At 37.4% G+C, this 20,515-nt stretch overlaps 1 protein-coding gene across 10 annotated transcripts in view; it reads right to left on the bottom strand.

Moving 5' to 3' along the window:
- LOC125773054 (uncharacterized) overlaps nt 1–20,515 on the bottom strand; it is a 99,088-nt gene that overhangs the window by 78,123 nt on the left and 450 nt on the right. The window contains exons 1-3 of one of the 10 annotated variants that reach the window (XR_007419870.1): nt 15,040–16,554; nt 12,962–13,338; nt 11,125–11,828 (exon numbers count right to left, since the gene is read on the bottom strand). The exons of 2 other annotated variants lie outside the window; for them this stretch is intronic. Coding sequence is in view for 4 of the 8 variants with exons in the window: in XM_049444228.1 (XP_049300185.1) it covers nt 12,326–12,961; nt 15,040–16,491 (2,088 nt within the window). In the remaining 4 variants the exon portion in view is untranslated. 7 more of the 10 variants (XR_007419871.1, XR_007419869.1, XM_049444237.1 and 4 more) reach the window with 7 other exon arrangements.

Raw genomic sequence — 20,515 nt, 5'->3', positions numbered from 1 at the left:
TTTTTTGGTCAAAAAGTGACCCCTAGACTAGTAACGCTCCATACAAAAAAGCGCCTACAAAAAATTTTTTTTGCAAAATTTTGAAATTTTCGACAAAACCAATTTTCCAAAAACTACCAAAACGTGATCAGAACACACTTTAGACCATGAAAAGTGAAATCCGATGGTCATTTGCAACACTTGGTCAATCGAGAAAAATTTCACTTTTTTACTAGAGTCGGGAACCCTGGTTGAAAAATCGCTCAAGTGGCGGTTTTTGGCCAATAACTCGAATACTAGACGTCGGACGGGGGTGCCGTAGAACAATTTTTTGTAGCCCTTGAAATTATCTTTCGAATGATATATAGTGGTTTTTTGGTCAAAAAGTGACCCCTAGACTAGTAACGCTCCATACAAAAAAGCGCCTACAAAAAATTTTTTTTGCAAAATTTTGAAATTTTCGTCAAAACCAATTTTCCAAAAACTACCAAAACGTGATCAGGACACACTTTAGACCATGAAAAGTGAAATCCGATGGTCATTTGCAACACTTGGTCAATCGAGAAAAATTTCACTTTTTTACTAGAGTCGGGAACCCTGGTTGAAAAATCGCTCAAGTGGCGGTTTTTGGCCAATAACTCGAATACTAGACGTCGGACGGGGGTGCCGTAGAACAATTTTTTGTAGCCCTTGAAATTATCTTTCGAATGATATATAGTGGTTTTTTGGTCAAAAAGTGACCCCTAGACTAGTAACGCTCCATACAAAAAAGCGCCTACAAAAAATTTTTTTTGCAAAATTTTGAAATTTTCGTCAAAACCAATTTTCCAAAAACTACCAAAACGTGATCAGGACACACTTTAGACCATGAAAAGTGAAATCCGATGGTCATTTGCAACACTTGGTCAATCGAGAAAAATTTCACTTTTTTACTAGAGTCGGGAACCCTGGTTGAAAAATCGTTCAAGTGGCGGTTTTTGGCCAATAACTCGAATACTAGACGTCGGACGGGGGTGCCGTAGAACAATTTTTTGTAGCCCTTGAAATTATCTTTCGAATGATATATAGTGGTTTTTTGGTCAAAAAGTGACCCCTAGACTAGTAACGCTCCATACAAAAAAGCGCCTACAAAAAATTTTTTTTGCAAAATTTTGAAATTTTCGTCAAAACCAATTTTCCAAAAACTACCAAAACGTGATCAGGACACACTTTAGACCATGAAAAGTGAAATCCGATGGTCATTTGCAACACTTGGTCAATCGAGAAAAATTTCACTTTTTTACTAGAGTCGGGAACCCTGGTTGAAAAATCGCTCAAGTGGCGGTTTTTGGCCAATAACTCGAATACTAGACGTCGGACGGGGGTGCCGTAGAACAATTTTTTGTAGCCCTTGAAATTATCTTTCGAATGATATATAGTGGTTTTTTGGTCAAAAAGTGACCCCTAGACTAGTAACGCTCCATACAAAAAAGCGCCTACAAAAAATTTTTTTTGCAAAATTTTGAAATTTTCGTCAAAACCAATTTTCCAAAAACTACCAAAACGTGATCAGGACACACTTTAGACCATGAAAAGTGAAATCCGATGGTCATTTGCAACACTTGGTCAATCGAGAAAAATTTCACTTTTTTACTAGAGTCGGGAACCCTGGTTGAAAAATCGTTCAAGTGGCGGTTTTTGGCCAATAACTCGAATACTAGACGTCGGACGGGGGTGCCGTAGAACAATTTTTTGTAGCCCTTGAAATTATCTTTCGAATGATATATAGTGGTTTTTTGGTCAAAAAGTGACCCCTAGACTAGTAACGCTCCATACAAAAAAGCGCCTACAAAAAATTTTTTTTGCAAAATTTTGAAATTTTCGTCAAAACCAATTTTCCAAAAACTACCAAAACGTGATCAGGACACACTTTAGACCATGAAAAGTGAAATCCGATGGTCATTTGCAACACTTGGTCAATCGAGAAAAATTTCACTTTTTTACTAGAGTCGGGAACCCTGGTTGAAAAATCGTTCAAGTGGCGGTTTTTGGCCAATAACTCGAATACTAGACGTCGGACGGGGGTGCCGTAGAACAATTTTTTGTAGCCCTTGAAATTATCTTTCGAATGATATATAGTGGTTTTTTGGTCAAAAAGTGACCCCTAGACTAGTAACGCTCCATACAAAAAAGCGCCTACAAAAAATTTTTTTTGCAAAATTTTGAAATTTTCGTCAAAACCAATTTTCCAAAAACTACCAAAACGTGATCAGGACACACTTTAGACCATGAAAAGTGAAATCCGATGGTCATTTGCAACACTTGGTCAATCGAGAAAAATTTCACTTTTTTACTAGAGTCGGGAACCCTGGTTGAAAAATCGCTCAAGTGGCGGTTTTTGGCCAATAACTCGAATACTAGACGTCGGACGGGGGTGCCGTAGAACAATTTTTTGTAGCCCTTGAAATTATCTTTCGAATGATATATAGTGGTTTTTTGGTCAAAAAGTGACCCCTAGACTAGTAACGCTCCATACAAAAAAGCGCCTACAAAAAATTTTTTTTGCAAAATTTTGAAATTTTCGTCAAAACCAATTTTCCAAAAACTACCAAAACGTGATCAGGACACACTTTAGACCATGAAAAGTGAAATCCGATGGTCATTTGCAACACTTGGTCAATCGAGAAAAATTTCACTTTTTTACTAGAGTCGGGAACCCTGGTTGAAAAATCGCTCAAGTGGCGGTTTTTGGCCAATAACTCGAATACTAGACGTCGGACGGGGGTGCCGTAGAACAATTTTTTGTAGCCCTTGAAATTATCTTTCGAATGATATATAGTGGTTTTTTGGTCAAAAAGTGACCCCTAGACTAGTAACGCTCCATACAAAAAAGCGCCTACAAAAAATTTTTTTTGCAAAATTTTGAAATTTTCGTCAAAACCAATTTTCCAAAAACTACCAAAACGTGATCAGGACACACTTTAGACCATGAAAAGTGAAATCCGATGGTCATTTGCAACACTTGGTCAATCGAGAAAAATTTCACTTTTTTACTAGAGTCGGGAACCCTGGTTGAAAAATCGTTCAAGTGGCGGTTTTTGGCCAATAACTCGAATACTAGACGTCGGACGGGGGTGCCGTAGAACAATTTTTTGTAGCCCTTGAAATTATCTTTCGAATGATATATAGTGGTTTTTTGGTCAAAAAGTGACCCCTAGACTAGTAACGCTCCATACAAAAAAGCGCCTACAAAAAATTTTTTTTGCAAAATTTTGAAATTTTCGACAAAACCAATTTTCCAAAAACTACCAAAACGTGATCAGAACACACTTTAGACCATGAAAAGTGAAATCCGATGGTCATTTGCAACACTTGGTCAATCGAGAAAAATTTCACTTTTTTACTAGAGTCGGGAACCCTGGTTGAAAAATCGCTCAAGTGGCGGTTTTTGGCCAATAACTCGAATACTAGACGTCGGACGGGGGTGCCGTAGAACAATTTTTTGTAGCCCTTGAAATTATCTTTCGAATGATATATAGTGGTTTTTTGGTCAAAAAGTGACCCCTAGACTAGTAACGCTCCATACAAAAAAGCGCCTACAAAAAATTTTTTTTGCAAAATTTTGAAATTTTCGACAAAACCAATTTTCCAAAAACTACCAAAACGTGATCAGAACACACTTTAGACCATGAAAAGTGAAATCCGATGGTCATTTGCAACACTTGGTCAATCGAGAAAAATTTCACTTTTTTACTAGAGTCGGGAACCCTGGTTGAAAAATCGCTCAAGTGGCGGTTTTTGGCCAATAACTCGAATACTAGACGTCGGACGGGGGTGCCGTAGAACAATTTTTTGTAGCCCTTGAAATTATCTTTCGAATGATATATAGTGGTTTTTTGGTCAAAAAGTGACCCCTAGACTAGTAACGCTCCATACAAAAAAGCGCCTACAAAAAATTTTTTTTGCAAAATTTTGAAATTTTCGTCAAAACCAATTTTCCAAAAACTACCAAAACGTGATCAGGACACACTTTAGACCATGAAAAGTGAAATCCGATGGTCATTTGCAACACTTGGTCAATCGAGAAAAATTTCACTTTTTTACTAGAGTCGGGAACCCTGGTTGAAAAATCGCTCAAGTGGCGGTTTTTGGCCAATAACTCGAATACTAGACGTCGGACGGGGGTGCCGTAGAACAATTTTTTGTAGCCCTTGAAATTATCTTTCGAATGATATATAGTGGTTTTTTGGTCAAAAAGTGACCCCTAGACTAGTAACGCTCCATACAAAAAAGCGCCTACAAAAAATTTTTTTTGCAAAATTTTGAAATTTTCGACAAAACCAATTTTCCAAAAACTACCAAAACGTGATCAGAACACACTTTAGACCATGAAAAGTGAAATCCGATGGTCATTTGCAACACTTGGTCAATCGAGAAAAATTTCACTTTTTTACTAGAGTCGGGAACCCTGGTTGAAAAATCGCTCAAGTGGCGGTTTTTGGCCAATAACTCGAATACTAGACGTCGGACGGGGGTGCCGTAGAACAATTTTTTGTAGCCCTTGAAATTATCTTTCGAATGATATATAGTGGTTTTTTGGTCAAAAAGTGACCCCTAGACTAGTAACGCTCCATACAAAAAAGCGCCTACAAAAAATTTTTTTTGCAAAATTTTGAAATTTTCGTCAAAACCAATTTTCCAAAAACTACCAAAACGTGATCAGGACACACTTTAGACCATGAAAAGTGAAATCCGATGGTCATTTGCAACACTTGGTCAATCGAGAAAAATTTCACTTTTTTACTAGAGTCGGGAACCCTGGTTGAAAAATCGTTCAAGTGGCGGTTTTTGGCCAATAACTCGAATACTAGACGTCGGACGGGGGTGCCGTAGAACAATTTTTTGTAGCCCTTGAAATTATCTTTCGAATGATATATAGTGGTTTTTTGGTCAAAAAGTGACCCCTAGACTAGTAACGCTCCATACAAAAAAGCGCCTACAAAAAATTTTTTTTGCAAAATTTTGAAATTTTCGACAAAACCAATTTTCCAAAAACTACCAAAACGTGATCAGAACACACTTTAGACCATGAAAAGTGAAATCCGATGGTCATTTGCAACACTTGGTCAATCGAGAAAAATTTCACTTTTTTACTAGAGTCGGGAACCCTGGTTGAAAAATCGCTCAAGTGGCGGTTTTTGGCCAATAACTCGAATACTAGACGTCGGACGGGGGTGCCGTAGAACAATTTTTTGTAGCCCTTGAAATTATCTTTCGAATGATATATAGTGGTTTTTTGGTCAAAAAGTGACCCCTAGACTAGTAACGCTCCATACAAAAAAGCGCCTACAAAAAATTTTTTTTGCAAAATTTTGAAATTTTCGTCAAAACCAATTTTCCAAAAACTACCAAAACGTGATCAGGACACACTTTAGACCATGAAAAGTGAAATCCGATGGTCATTTGCAACACTTGGTCAATCGAGAAAAATTTCACTTTTTTACTAGAGTCGGGAACCCTGGTTGAAAAATCGTTCAAGTGGCGGTTTTTGGCCAATAACTCGAATACTAGACGTCGGACGGGGGTGCCGTAGAACAATTTTTTGTAGCCCTTGAAATTATCTTTCGAATGATATATAGTGGTTTTTTGGTCAAAAAGTGACCCCTAGACTAGTAACGCTCCATACAAAAAAGCGCCTACAAAAAATTTTTTTTGCAAAATTTTGAAATTTTCGTCAAAACCAATTTTCCAAAAACTACCAAAACGTGATCAGGACACACTTTAGACCATGAAAAGTGAAATCCGATGGTCATTTGCAACACTTGGTCAATCGAGAAAAATTTCACTTTTTTACTAGAGTCGGGAACCCTGGTTGAAAAATCGCTCAAGTGGCGGTTTTTGGCCAATAACTCGAATACTAGACGTCGGACGGGGGTGCCGTAGAACAATTTTTTGTAGCCCTTGAAATTATCTTTCGAATGATATATAGTGGTTTTTTGGTCAAAAAGTGACCCCTAGACTAGTAACGCTCCATACAAAAAAGCGCCTACAAAAAATTTTTTTTGCAAAATTTTGAAATTTTCGTCAAAACCAATTTTCCAAAAACTACCAAAACGTGATCAGGACACACTTTAGACCATGAAAAGTGAAATCCGATGGTCATTTGCAACACTTGGTCAATCGAGAAAAATTTCACTTTTTTACTAGAGTCGGGAACCCTGGTTGAAAAATCGTTCAAGTGGCGGTTTTTGGCCAATAACTCGAATACTAGACGTCGGACGGGGGTGCCGTAGAACAATTTTTTGTAGCCCTTGAAATTATCTTTCGAATGATATATAGTGGTTTTTTGGTCAAAAAGTGACCCCTAGACTAGTAACGCTCCATACAAAAAAGCGCCTACAAAAAATTTTTTTTGCAAAATTTTGAAATTTTCGTCAAAACCAATTTTCCAAAAACTACCAAAACGTGATCAGGACACACTTTAGACCATGAAAAGTGAAATCCGATGGTCATTTGCAACACTTGGTCAATCGAGAAAAATTTCACTTTTTTACTAGAGTCGGGAACCCTGGTTGAAAAATCGCTCAAGTGGCGGTTTTTGGCCAATAACTCGAATACTAGACGTCGGACGGGGGTGCCGTAGAACAATTTTTTGTAGCCCTTGAAATTATCTTTCGAATGATATATAGTGGTTTTTTGGTCAAAAAGTGACCCCTAGACTAGTAACGCTCCATACAAAAAAGCGCCTACAAAAAATTTTTTTTGCAAAATTTTGAAATTTTCGTCAAAACCAATTTTCCAAAAACTACCAAAACGTGATCAGGACACACTTTAGACCATGAAAAGTGAAATCCGATGGTCATTTGCAACACTTGGTCAATCGAGAAAAATTTCACTTTTTTACTAGAGTCGGGAACCCTGGTTGAAAAATCGTTCAAGTGGCGGTTTTTGGCCAATAACTCGAATACTAGACGTCGGACGGGGGTGCCGTAGAACAATTTTTTGTAGCCCTTGAAATTATCTTTCGAATGATATATAGTGGTTTTTTGGTCAAAAAGTGACCCCTAGACTAGTAACGCTCCATACAAAAAAGCGCCTACAAAAAATTTTTTTTGCAAAATTTTGAAATTTTCGTCAAAACCAATTTTCCAAAAACTACCAAAACGTGATCAGGACACACTTTAGACCATGAAAAGTGAAATCCGATGGTCATTTGCAACACTTGGTCAATCGTGAAAAATTTCACTTTTTTACTAGAGTCGGGAACCCTGGTTGAAAAATCGCTCAAGTGGCGGTTTTTGGCCAATAACTCGAATACTAGACGTCGGACGGGGGTGCCGTAGAACAATTTTTTGTAGCCCTTGAAATTATCTTTCGAATGATATATAGTGGTTTTTTGGTCAAAAAGTGACCCCTAGACTAGTAACGCTCCATACAAAAAACCGCCTAAAAAGTTTTGGTTTTGCAAAATTTTGAAAAGTTCAAAAAAATTTTTTTTTCAAAAACTACTAAAACGTGATAAGAACTTACTATAGACCATGAAAAGTGATATCCGATGATAATTTGCAAAAGTTGGTAACTAGTAAAAAATTTCACTTTTTTACTAGAGTCGGGTACCCGTACATTGAACATTTTGTATGGAAGACAACACTTGGTGCACCAAACTTTGTACCGCGAATAACTTTTTTGCCCGGCATCGGAGCGCATTGTCGTGGAACAACTTTTTGTAGCGCGTCACGAGACGCATCTAATTCTGAAGAAAGATCGAGAAAGTGTTGAAAATTGACCGAGTTATGGCAGGTGAAAGAAAAAGCTTAGGTCGCGAATAACTTTTTTGCCCGACATCGGAGCACATGGTCGTGGAAGACTTTTAGCTTGCATTTGTCGAGATCTATCCAAATCACAAAGAAAATCCAAAATCGGTCGGTAAATGACTGAGATATGGGCAAAAATAGGTTGAAACGTGGCACCGGGGTTGAACGGGGTTGAAATAGGCACCTTACTCGGTGGACACAAATCGGTACATAAAACAGGTTTTTCGCGAATAACTTTTGTGCCCTACGTCTGAGCACATGGGTGTAGAATACTTTTTGGTAGAATTTCACGAGATGTAACTAAAACAGAAGAAATTTTGGAAAAATGTTGAAAATTCACCGAGTTACATCGAAGAATAGGTGCAAATGTGAACATTTTGCATGGAAGACAACACTTGGTGCACCAAACTTTGTACCGCGAATAACTTTTTTGCCCGGCATCGGAGCGCATTGTCGTGGAACAACTTTTTGTAGCGCGTCACGAGACGCATCTAATTCTGAAGAAAGATCGAGAAAGTGTTGAAAATTGACCGAGTTATGGCAGGTGAAAGAAAAAGCTTAGGTCGCGAATAACTTTTTTGCCCGACATCGGAGCACATGGTCGTGGAAGACTTTTAGCTTGCATTTGTCGAGATCTATCCAAATCACAAAGAAAATCCAAAATCGGTCGGTAAATGACTGAGATATGGGCAAAAATAGGTTGAAACGTGGCACCGGGGTTGAACGGGGTTGAAATAGGCACCTTACTCGGTGGACACAAATCGGTACATAAAACAGGTTTTTCGCGAATAACTTTTGTGCCCTACGTCTGAGCACATGGGTGTAGAATACTTTTTGGTAGAATTTCACGAGATGTAACTAAAACAGAAGAAATTTTGGAAAAATGTTGAAAATTCACCGAGTTACATCGAAGAATAGGTGCAAATGTGAACATTTTGCATGGAAGACAACACTTGGTGCACCAAACTTTGTACCGCGAATAACTTTTTTGCCCGGCATCGGAGCGCATGGTCGTGGAACAACTTTTTGTAGCGCGTCACGAGACGCATCTAATTCTGAAGAAAGATCGAGAAAATGTTGAAAATTGGCCGAGTTATGGCAGGTGAAAGAAAAAGCTTAGGTCGCGAATAACTTTTTTGCCCGACATCGGAGCACATGGTCGTGGAAGACTTTTAGCTTGCATTTGTCGAGATCTATCCAAATCACAAAGAAAATCCAAAATCGGTCGGTAAATGACTGAGATATGGGCAAAAATAGGTTGAAACGTGGCACCGGGGTTGAACGGGGTTGAAATAGGTTGAAATAGAGGTTTTTCGCGAATAACTTTTGTGCCCTACGTCTGAGCACATGGGTGTAGAATACTTTTTGGTAGAATTTCACGAGATGTAACTAAAACAGAAGAAATTTTGGAAAAATGTTGAAAATTCACCGAGTTACATCGAAGAATAGGTGCAAATGTGAACATTTTGTATGGAAAACAACAGTTGGTGCACCAAACTTTGTACCGCGAATAACTTTTTTGCCCGGCATCGGAGCGCATGGTCGTGGAACAACTTTTTGTAGCGCGTCACAAGACGCATCTAATTTTGAAAAAAGATCGAGAAAATGTTGAAAATTGGCCGAGTTATGGCAGGTGAAAGAAAAAGCTTAGGTCGCGAATAACTTTTTTGCCCGACATCGGAGCACATGGTCGTGGGAGACTTTTAGCTTGCATTTGTCGAGATCTATCCAAATCACAAAGAAAATCCAAAATCGGTCGGTAAATGACTGAGATATGGGCAAAAATAGGTTGAAACGTGGCACCGGGGTTGAACGGGGTTGAAATAGGCACCTTACTCGGTGGACACAAATCGGTACATAAAACAGGTTTTTCGCGAATAACTTTTGTGCCCTACGTCTGAGCACATGGGTGTAGAATACTTTTTGGTAGAATTTCACGAGATGTAACTAAAACAGAAGAAATTTTGGAAAAATGTTGAAAATTCACCGAGTTACATCGAAGAATAGGTGCAAATGTGAACATTTTGTATGGAAAACAACAGCTGGTGCACCAAACTTTGTACCGCGAATAACTTTTTTGCCCGGCATCGGAGCGCATGGTCGTGGAACAACTTTTTGTAGCGCGTCACGAGACGCATCTAATTCTGAAGAAAGATCGAGAAAATGTTGAAAATTGGCCGAGTTATGGCAGGTGAAAGAAAAAGCTTAGGTCGCGAATAACTTTTTTGCCCGACATCGGAGCACATGGTCGTGGAAGACTTTTAGCTTGCATTTGTCGAGATCTATCCAAATCACAAAGAAAATCCAAAATCGGTCGGTAAATGACTGAGATATGGGCAAAAATAGGTTGAAACGTGGCACCGGGGTTGAACGGGGTTGAAATAGGTTGAAATAGAGGTTTTTCGCGAATAACTTTTGTGCCCTACGTCTGAGCACATGGGTGTAGAATACTTTTTGGTAGAATTTCACGAGATGTAACTAAAACAGAAGAAATTTTGGAAAAATGTTGAAAATTCACCGAGTTACATCGAAGAATAGGTGCAAATGTGAACATTTTGTATGGAAAACAACAGCTGGTGCACCAAACTTTGTACCGCGAATAACTTTTTTGCCCGGCATCGGAGCGCATGGTCGTGGAACAACTTTTTGTAGCGCGTCACGAGACGCATCTAATTCTGAAGAAAGATCGAGAAAATGTTGAAAATTGGCCGAGTTATGGCAGGTGAAAGAAAAAGCTTAGGTCGCGAATAACTTTTTTGCCCGACATCGGAGCACATGGTCGTGGAAGACTTTTAGCTTGCATTTGTCGAGATCTATCCAAATCACAAAGAAAATCCAAAATCGGTCGGTAAATGACTGAGATATGGGCAAAAATAGGTTGAAACGTGGCACCGGGGTTGAACGGGGTTGAAATAGGTTGAAATAGAGGTTTTTCGCGAATAACTTTTGTGCCCTACGTCTGAGCACATGGGTGTAGAATACTTTTTGGTAGAATTTCACGAGATGTAACTAAAACAGAAGAAATTTTGGAAAAATGTTGAAAATTCACCGAGTTACATCGAAGAATAGGTGCAAATGTGAACATTTTGTATGGAAAACAACAGTTGGTGCACCAAACTTTGTACCGCGAATAACTTTTTTGCCCGGCATCGGAGCGCATGGTCGTGGAACAACTTTTTGTAGCGCGTCACGAGACGCATCTAATTCTGAAGAAAGATCGAGAAAATGTTGAAAATTGACCGAGTTATGGCAGGTGAAAGAAAAAGTTTAGGTCGCGAATAACTTTTTTGCCCGACATCGGAGCACATGGTCGTGGAAGACTTTTAGCTTGCATTTATCGAGATCTATCCAAATCACAAAGAAAATCCAAAATCGGTCGGTAAATGACTGAGATATAGTCAAAAATAGAAATTGAAATGCGAATCGCGAGAAATCAGCCTGAAGGTAGGCAATTCGTATAAGCCATTCAAAGTATTAGAAGCTACTTTTTCGAATAACTTTTTCCACAGACAACTTAGCACATCGGCGTAGAATAACTTTTGGTAGCTGATGAGCAGATCTATCCAAATATGTGCTACAATTGAAGATCCATTGGAAACTGACCGAGTTATAAGCATCCAAAGTGGCAAAATGAGGAATTTTTTTGGAAAAATTGAGAAAATGTTAAGTCTTTGTACCTCGAATAACTTTTTCCACAGACAACTTAGCACATCGGCGTAGAATAACTTTCGGTAGCTAATGACCAGATCTATCCAAATATGTGCTACAATTGAAGATCCATTGGAAACTGACCGAGTTATAAGCATCCAAAGTGGCAAAATGAGGAATTTTTTTGGAAAAGTTGAGAAAATGTTAAGTCTTTGTACCTCGAATAACTTTTTCCACAGACAACTTAGCACATCGGCGTAGAATAACTTTTGGTAGCTAATGATCAGATCTATCCAAATATGTGCTACAATTGAAGATCCATTGGAAACTGACCGAGTTATAAGCATCCAAAGTGGCAAAATGAGGAATTTTTTTTGGAAAAGTTGAGAAAATGTTAAGTCTTTGTACCTCGAATAACTTTTTCCACAGACAACTTAGCACATCGGCGTAGAATAACTTTTGGTAGCTAATGACCAGATCTATCCAAATATGTGCTACAATTGAAGATCCATTGGAAACTGACCGAGTTATAAGCATCCAAAGTGGCAAAATGAGGAATTTTTTTGGAAAAGTTGAGAAAATGTTAAGTCTTTGTACCTCGAATAACTTTTTCCACAGACAACTTAGCACATCGGCGTAGAATAACTTTTGGTAGCTAATGACCAGATCTATCCAAATATGTGCTACAATTGAAGATCCATTGGAAACTGACCGAGTTATAAGCATCCAAAGTGGCAAAATGAGGAATTTTTTTGGAAAAGTTGAGAAAATGTTAAGTCTTTGTACCTCGAATAACTTTTTCCACAGACAACTTAGCACATCGGCGTAGAATAACTTTTGGTAGCTAATGACCAGATCTATCCAAATATGTGCTACAATTGAAGATCCATTGGAAACTGACCGAGTTATAAGCATCCAAAGTGGCAAAATGAGGAATTTTTTGGAAAAGTTGAGAAAATGTTAAGACTTTGTACCTCGAATAACTTTTTCCACAGACAACTTAGCACATCAGCGTAGAATAACTTTTGGTAGCTAATGACCAGATCTATCCAAATATGTGCTACAATTGAAGATCCATTGGAAACTGACCGAGTTATAAGCATCCAAAGTGGCAAAATGAGGAATTTTTTTAGAAAAATTGAGAAAATGTTAAGTCTTTGTACCTCAAATAACTTTTTCCACAGACAACTTAGCACATCGGCGTAGAATAACTTTTGGTAGCTAATGACCAGATCTATCCAAATATGTGCTACAATTGAAGATCCATTGGAAACTGTCCGAGTTATAAGCATCCAAAGTGGCAAAATGAGGAATTTTTTTGGAAAAGTTGAGAAAATGTTAAGTCTTTGTACCTCGAATAACTTTTTCCACAGACAACTTAGCACATCGGCGTAGAATAACTTTTGGTAGCTAATGACCAGATCTATCCAAATATGTGCTACAATTGAAGATCCATTGGAAACTGACCGAGTTATAAGCATCCAAAGTGGCAAAATGAGGAATTTTTTTAGAAAAATTGAGAAAATGTTAAGTCTTTGTACCTCGAATAACTTTTTCCACAGACAACTAAGCACATCGGCGTAGAATAACTTTTGGTAGCTAATGACCAGATCTATCCAAATATGTGCTATAATTGAAGATCCATTGGAAACTGACCGAGTTATAAGCATCCAAAGTGGCAAAATGAGGAGTTTTTTTGGAAAAGTTGAGAAAATGTTAAGTCTTTGTACCTCGAATAACTTTTTCCACAGACAACTTAGCACATCGGCGTAGAATAACTTTTGGTAGCTAATGACCAGATCTATCCAAATATGTGCTACAATTGAAGATACATTGGAAACTGACCGAGTTATAAGCATCCAAAGTGGCAAAATGAGGAATTTTTTGGAAAAGTTGAGAAAATGTTAAGTCTTTGTACCTCGAATAACTTTTTCCACAGACAACTTAGCACATCGGCGTAGAATAACTTTTGGTAGCTAATGACCAGATCTATCCAAATATGTGCTACAATTGAAGATCCATTGGAAACTGACCGAGTTATAAGCATCCAAAGTGGCAAAATGAGGAGTTTTTTTTGGAAAAGTTGAGAAAATGTTAAGTCTTTGTACCTCGAATAACTTTTTCCACAGACAACTTAGCACATCGGCGTAGAATAACTTTTGGTAGCTGATGAGCAGATCTTTCCAAATCTGTGTTACAATTGAAGATCCATTGGAAACTGACCGAGTTATAAGCATCCAAAGTGGCAAAATGAGGAATTTTTTTGGAAAAGTTGAGAAAATGTTAAGTCTTTGTACCTCGAATAACTTTTTCCACAGACAACTTAGCACATCGGCGTAGAATAACTTTTGGTAGCTAATGACCAGATCTATCCAAATATGTGCTACAATTGAAGATCCATTGGAAACTGACCGAGTTATAAGGATCCAAAGTGGCAAAATGAGGAATTTTTTGGAAAAGTTGAGAAAATGTTAAGTCTTTGTACCTCGAATAACTTTTTCCACAGACAACTTAGCACATCGGCGTAGAATAACTTTTGGTAGCTAATGACCAGATCTATCCAAATATGTGCTACAATTGAAGATCCATTGGAAACTGACCGAGTTATAAGCATCCAAAGTGGCAAAATGAGGAATTTTTTTGGAAAAGTTGAGAAAATGTTAAGTCTTTGTACCTCGAATAACTTTTTCCACAGACAACTTAGCACATCGGCGTAGAATAACTTTTGGTAGCTGATGAGCAGATCTTTCCAAATCTGTGTTACAATTGAAGATCCATTGGAAACTGACCGAGTTATAAGCATCCAAAGTGGCAAAATGAGGAATTTTTTTGGAAAAGTTGAGAAAATGTTAAGTCTTTGTACCTCGAATAACTTTTTCCACAGACAACTTAGCACATCGGCGTAGAATAACTTTTGGTAGCTAATGACCAGATCTATCCAAATATGTGCTACAATTGAAGATCCATTGGAAACTGAACGAGTTATAAGCATCCAAAGTGGCAAAATGAGGAATTTTTTTGGAAAAGTTGAGAAAATGTTAAGTCTTTGTACCTCGAATAACTTTTTCCACAGACAATTTAGCACATCGGCGTAGAATAACTTTTGGTAGCTGATGAGCAGATCTTTCCAAATCTGTGTTACAATTGAAGATCCATTGGAAACTGACCGAGTTATAAGCATCCAAAGTGGCAAAATGAGGAATTTTTTTGGAAAAGTTGAGAAAATGTTAAGTCTTTGTACCTCGAATAACTTTTTCCACAGACAACTTAGCACATCGGCGTAGAATAACTTTTGGTAGCTAATGACCAGATCTATCCAAATATGTGCTACAATTGAAGATCCATTGGAAACTGACCGAGTTATAAGCATCCAAAGTGGCAAAATGAGGAATTTTTTTGGAAAAGTTGAGAAAATGTTAAGTCTTTGTACCTCGAATAACTTTTTCCACAGACAACTTAGCACATCGGCGTAGAATAACTTTTGGTAGCTAATGACCAGATCTATCCAAATATGTGCTACAATTGAAGATCCATTGGAAACTGACCGAGTTATAAGCATCCAAAGTGGCAAAATGAGGAATTTTTTTGGAAAAGTTGAGAAAATGTTAAGTCTTTGTACCTCGAATAACTTTTTCCACAGACAACTTAGCGCATCGGCGTAGAATAACTTTTGGTAGCTAATGACCAGATCTATCCAAATATGTGCTACAATTGAAGATCCATTGGAAACTGACCGAGTTATAAGCATCCAAAGTGGCAAAATGAGGAATTTTTTTGGAAAAGTTGAGAAAATGTTAAGTCTTTGTACCTCGAATAACTTTGTCCACAGACAACTTAGCACATCGGCGTAGAATAACTTTTGGTAGTTAATGACCAGATCTATCCAAATATATGCTACATTTGAAGATCCATTGGAAACTGACCGAGTTATAAGCATCCAAAGTGGCAAAATGAGGAATTTTTTTGGAAAAGTTGAGAAAATGTTAAGTCTTTGTACCTCGAATAACTTTTTCCACAGACAACTTAGCACATCGGCGTAGAATAACTTTTGGTAGTTAATGACCAGATCTATCCAAATATGTGCTACAATTGAAGATCCATTGGAAACTGACCGAGTTATAAGCATCCAAAGTGGCAAAATGAGGAATTTTTTTGGAAAAGTTGAGAAATTGTTAAGTCTTTGTACCTCGAATAACTTTTTCCACAGACAACTTAGCACATCGGCGTAGAATAACTTTTGGTAGCTAATGATCAGATCTATCCAAATATGTGCTACAATTGAAGATCCATTGGAAACTGACCGAGTTATAAGCATCCAAAGTGGCAAAATGAGGAATTTTTTTGGAAAAGTTGAGAAAATGTTAAGTCTTTGTACCTCGAATAACTTTTTCCACAGACAACTTAGCACATCGGCGTAGAATAACTTTTGGTAGCTAATGACCAGATCTATCCAAATATGTGCTACAATTGAAGATCCATTGGAAACTGACCGAGTTATAAGCACCCAAAGTGGCAAAATGAGGAATTTTTTTGGAAAAGTTGAGAAAATGTTAAGTCTTTGTACCTCGAATAACTTTTTCCACAGACAACTTAGCACATCGGCGTAGAATAACTTTTGGTAGCTAATGACCAGATCTATCCAAATATGTGCTACAATTGAAGATCCATTGGAAACTGACCGAGTTATAAGCATCCAAAGTGGCAAAATGAGGAATTTTTTTGGAAAAGTTGAGAAAATGTTAAGTCTTTGTACCTCGAATAACTTTTTCCACAGACAACTTAGCACATCGGCGTAGAATAACTTTTGGTAGCTAATGACCAGATCTATCCAAATATGTGCTACAATTGAAGATCCATTGGAAACCGACCGAGTTATAAGCATCCAAAGTGGCAAAATGAGGAATTTTTTTGGAAAAGTTGAGAAAATGTTAAGTCTTTGTACCTCGAATAACTTTTTCCACAGACAACTTAGCACATCGGCGTAGAATAACTTTTGGTAGCTAATGACCAGATCTATCCAAATATGTGCTACAATTGAAGATCCATTGGAAACTGACCGAGTTATAAGCATCCAAAGTGGCAAAATGAGGAATTTTTTTGGAAAAGTTGAGAAAATGTTAAGTCTTTGTACCTCGAATAACTTTTTCCACAGACAACTTAGCACATCGGCGTAGAATAACTTTTGGTAGCTAATGACCAGATCTATCCAAATATGTGCTACAATTGAAGATCCATTGGAAACTGACCGAGTTATAAGCATCCAAAGTGGCAAAATGAGGAATTTTTTTGGAAAAGTTGAGAAAATGTTAAGTCTTTGTACCTCGAATAACTTTTTCCACAGACAACTTAGCACATCGGCGTAGAATAACTTTTGGTAGCTAATGACTAGATCTATCCAAATATGTTCTACAATTGAAGATCCATTGGAAACTGACCGAGTTATAAGCATCCAAAGTGGCAAAATGAGGAATTTTTTTGGAAAAGTTGAGAAAATGTTAAGTCTTTGTACCTCGAATAACTTTTTCCACAGACAACTTAGCACATCAGCGTAGAATAACTTTTGGTAGCTAATGACCAGATCCATCCAAATATGTGCTACAATTGAAGATCCATTGGAAACCGACCGAGTTATAAGCATCCAAAGTGGCAAAATGAGGAATTTTTTTGGAAAAGTTGAGAAAATGTTAAGTCTTTGTACCTCGAATAACTTTTTCCACAGACAACTTAGCACATCGGCGTAGAATAACTTTTGGTAGCTAATGACCAGATCTATCCAAATATGTGCTACAATTGAAGATCCATTGGAAACTGTCCGAGTTATAAGCATCCAAAGTGGCAAAATGAGGAATTTTTTTGGAAAAGTTGAGAAAATGTTAAGTCTTTGTACCTCGAATAACTTTTTCCACAGACAACTTAGCACATCGGCGTAGAATAACTTTTGGTAGCTAATGACCAGATCTATCCAAATATGTGCTACAATTGAAGATCCATTGGAAACTGACCGAGTTATAAGCATCCAAAGTGGCAAAATGAGGAATTTTTTTGGAAAAGTTGAGAAAATGTTAAGTCTTTGTACCTCGAATAACTTTTTCCACAGACAACTTAGCACATCGGCGTAGAATAACTTTTGGTAGCTAATGACCAGATCTATCCAAATATGTGCTACAATTGAAGATCCATTGGAAACTGACCGAGTTATAAGCACCCAAAGTGGCAAAATGAGGAATTTTTTTGGAAAAGTTGAGAAAATGTTAAGTCTTTGTACCTCGAATAACTTTTTCCACAGACAACTTAGCACATCGGCGTAGAATAACTTTTGGTAGCTAATGACCAGATCTATCCAAATATGTGCTACAATTGAAGATCCATTGGAAACTGACCGAGTTATAAGCATCCAAAGTGGCAAAATGAGGAATTTTTTTGGAAAAGTTGAGAAAATGTTAAGTCTTTGTACCTCGAATAACTTTTTCCACAGACAACTTAGCACATCGGCGTAGAATAACTTTTGGTAGCTAATGACCAGATCTATCCAAATATGTGCTACAATTGAAGATCCATTGGAAACTGACCGAGTTATAAGCATCCAAAGTGGCAAAATGAGGAATTTTTTTGGAAAAGTTGAGAAAATGTTAAGTCTTTGTACCTCGAATAACTTTTTCCACAGACAACTTAGCACATCGGCGTAGAATAACTTTTGGTAGCTAATGACCAGATCTATCCAAATATGTGCTACAATTGAAGATCCATTGGAAACTGACCGAGTTATAAGCATCCAAAGTGGCAAAATGAGGAATTTTTTTGGAAAAGTTGAGAAAATGTTAAGTCTTTGTACCTCGAATAACTTTTTCCACAGACAACTTAGCACATCGGCGTAGAATAACTTTTGGTAGCTAATGACCAGATCTATCCAAATATGTGCTACAATTGAAGATCCATTGGAAACTGACCGAGTTATAAGCATCCAAAGTGGCAAAATGAGGAATTTTTTTGGAAAAGTTGAGAAAATGTTAAGTCTTTGTACCTCGAATAACTTTTTCCACAGACAACTTAGCACATCGGCGTAGAATAACTTTTGGTAGCTAATGACCAGATCTATCCAAATATGTGCTACAATTGAAGATCCATTGGAAACTGACCGAGTTATAAGCATCCAAAGTGGCAAAATGAGGAATTTTTTTGGAAAAGTTGAGAAAATGTTAAGTCTTTGTACCTCGAATAACTTTTTCCACAGACAACTTAGCACATCGGCGTAGAATAACTTTTGGTAGCTGATGAGCAGATCTTTCCAAATCTGTGTTACAATTGAAGATCCATTGGAAACTGACCGAGTTATAAGCATCCAAAGTGGCAAAATGAGGAATTTTTTTGGAAAAGTTGAGAAAATGTTAAGTCTTTGTACCTCGAATAACTTTTTTCACAGACAACTTAGCACATCGGCGTAGAATAACTTTTGGTAGCTAATGACCAGATCTATCCAAATATGTGCTACAATTGAAGATCCATTGGAAACTGACCGAAATATAAGCACCCAAAGTGGCAAAATGAGGAATTTTTTTGGAAAAGTTGAGAAAATGTTAAGTCTTTGTACCTCGAATAACTTTTTCCACAGACAACTTAGCACATCGGCGTAGAATAACTTTTGGTAGCTAATGACCAGATCTATCCAAATATGTGCTACAATTGAAGATCCATTGGAAACTGACTGAGTTATAAGCACCCAAAGTGGCAAAATGAGGAATTTTTTTGGAAAAGTTGAGAAAATGTTAAGTCTTTGTACCTCGAATAACTTTTTTCACAGACAACTTAGCACATCGGCGTAGAATAACTTTTGGTAGCTAATGACCAGATCTATCCAAATATGTGCTACAATTGAAGATCCATTGGAAACTGACCGAGTTATAAGCATCCAAAGTGGCAAAATGAGGAATTTTTTAGGAAAAATTGAGAAAATGTTAAGTCTTTGTACCTCGAATAACTTTTTCCACAGACAACTTAGCACATCGGCGTAGAATAACTTTTGGTAGCTAATGACAAGATCTATCCAAATATGTGCTACAATTGAAGATCCATTGGAAACTGACCGAGTTATAAGCATCCAAAGTGGCAAAATGAGGAATTTTTTAGGAAAAATTGAGAAAATTTTAGGTCTTTGTACCTCGAATAACTTTTTCCACAGACAACTTAGCACATCGGCGTAGAATAACTTTTGGTAGCTGATGAGCAGATCTATCCAAATATGTGCTACAATTGAAGATCCATTGGAAACTGACCGAGTTATAAGCATCCAAAGTGGCAAAATGAGGAATTTTTTTGGAAAAGTTGAGAAAATGTTAAGTCTTTGTACCTCGAATAACTTTTTCCACAGACAACTTAGCACATCGGCGTAGAATAACTTTTGGTAGCTAATGACCAGATCTATCCAAATATGTGCTACAATTGAAGATCTATTGGAAACTGACCGAGTTATAAGCATCCAAAGTGGCAAAATGAGGAATTTTTTTGGAAAAGTTGAGAAAATGTTAAGTCTTTGTACCTCGAATAACTTTTTTCACAGACAACTTAGCACATCGGCGTAGAATAATTTTTGGTAGCTAATGACCAGATCTATCCAAATATGTGCTACAATTGAAGATCCATTGGAAACTGACCGAGTTATAAGCATCCAAAGTGGCAAAATGAGGAATTTTTTTGGAAAAGTTGAGAAAATGTTAAGTCTTTGTACCTCGAATAACTTTTTCCACAGACAACTTAGCACATCGGCGTAGAATAACTTTTGGTAGCTAATGACCAGATCTATCCAAATATGTGCTACAATTGAAGATCCATTGGAAACTGACCGAGTTATAAGCATCCAAAGTGGCAAAATGAGGAATTTTTTTGGAAAAGTTGAGAAAATGTTAAGTCTTTGTACCTCGAATAACTTTTTCCACAGACAACTTAGCACATCGGCGTAGAATAACTTTTGGTAGCTAATGACCAGATCTATCCAAATATGTGCTACAATTGAAGATCCATTGGAAACTGACCGAGTTATAAGCATCCAAAGTGGCAAAATGAGGAATTTTTTTGGAAAAGTTGAGAAAATGTTAAGTCTT

The sequence above is a fragment of the Anopheles funestus genome (assembly GCF_943734845.2).
Source record: "Anopheles funestus chromosome X unlocalized genomic scaffold, idAnoFuneDA-416_04 X_unloc_19, whole genome shotgun sequence".
Taxonomy (NCBI): domain Eukaryota; kingdom Metazoa; phylum Arthropoda; class Insecta; order Diptera; family Culicidae; genus Anopheles; species Anopheles funestus.
The sequence above is the reverse complement of the archived record's forward strand: the minus strand, read 5'-3'. Positions and strand labels throughout refer to the sequence as shown.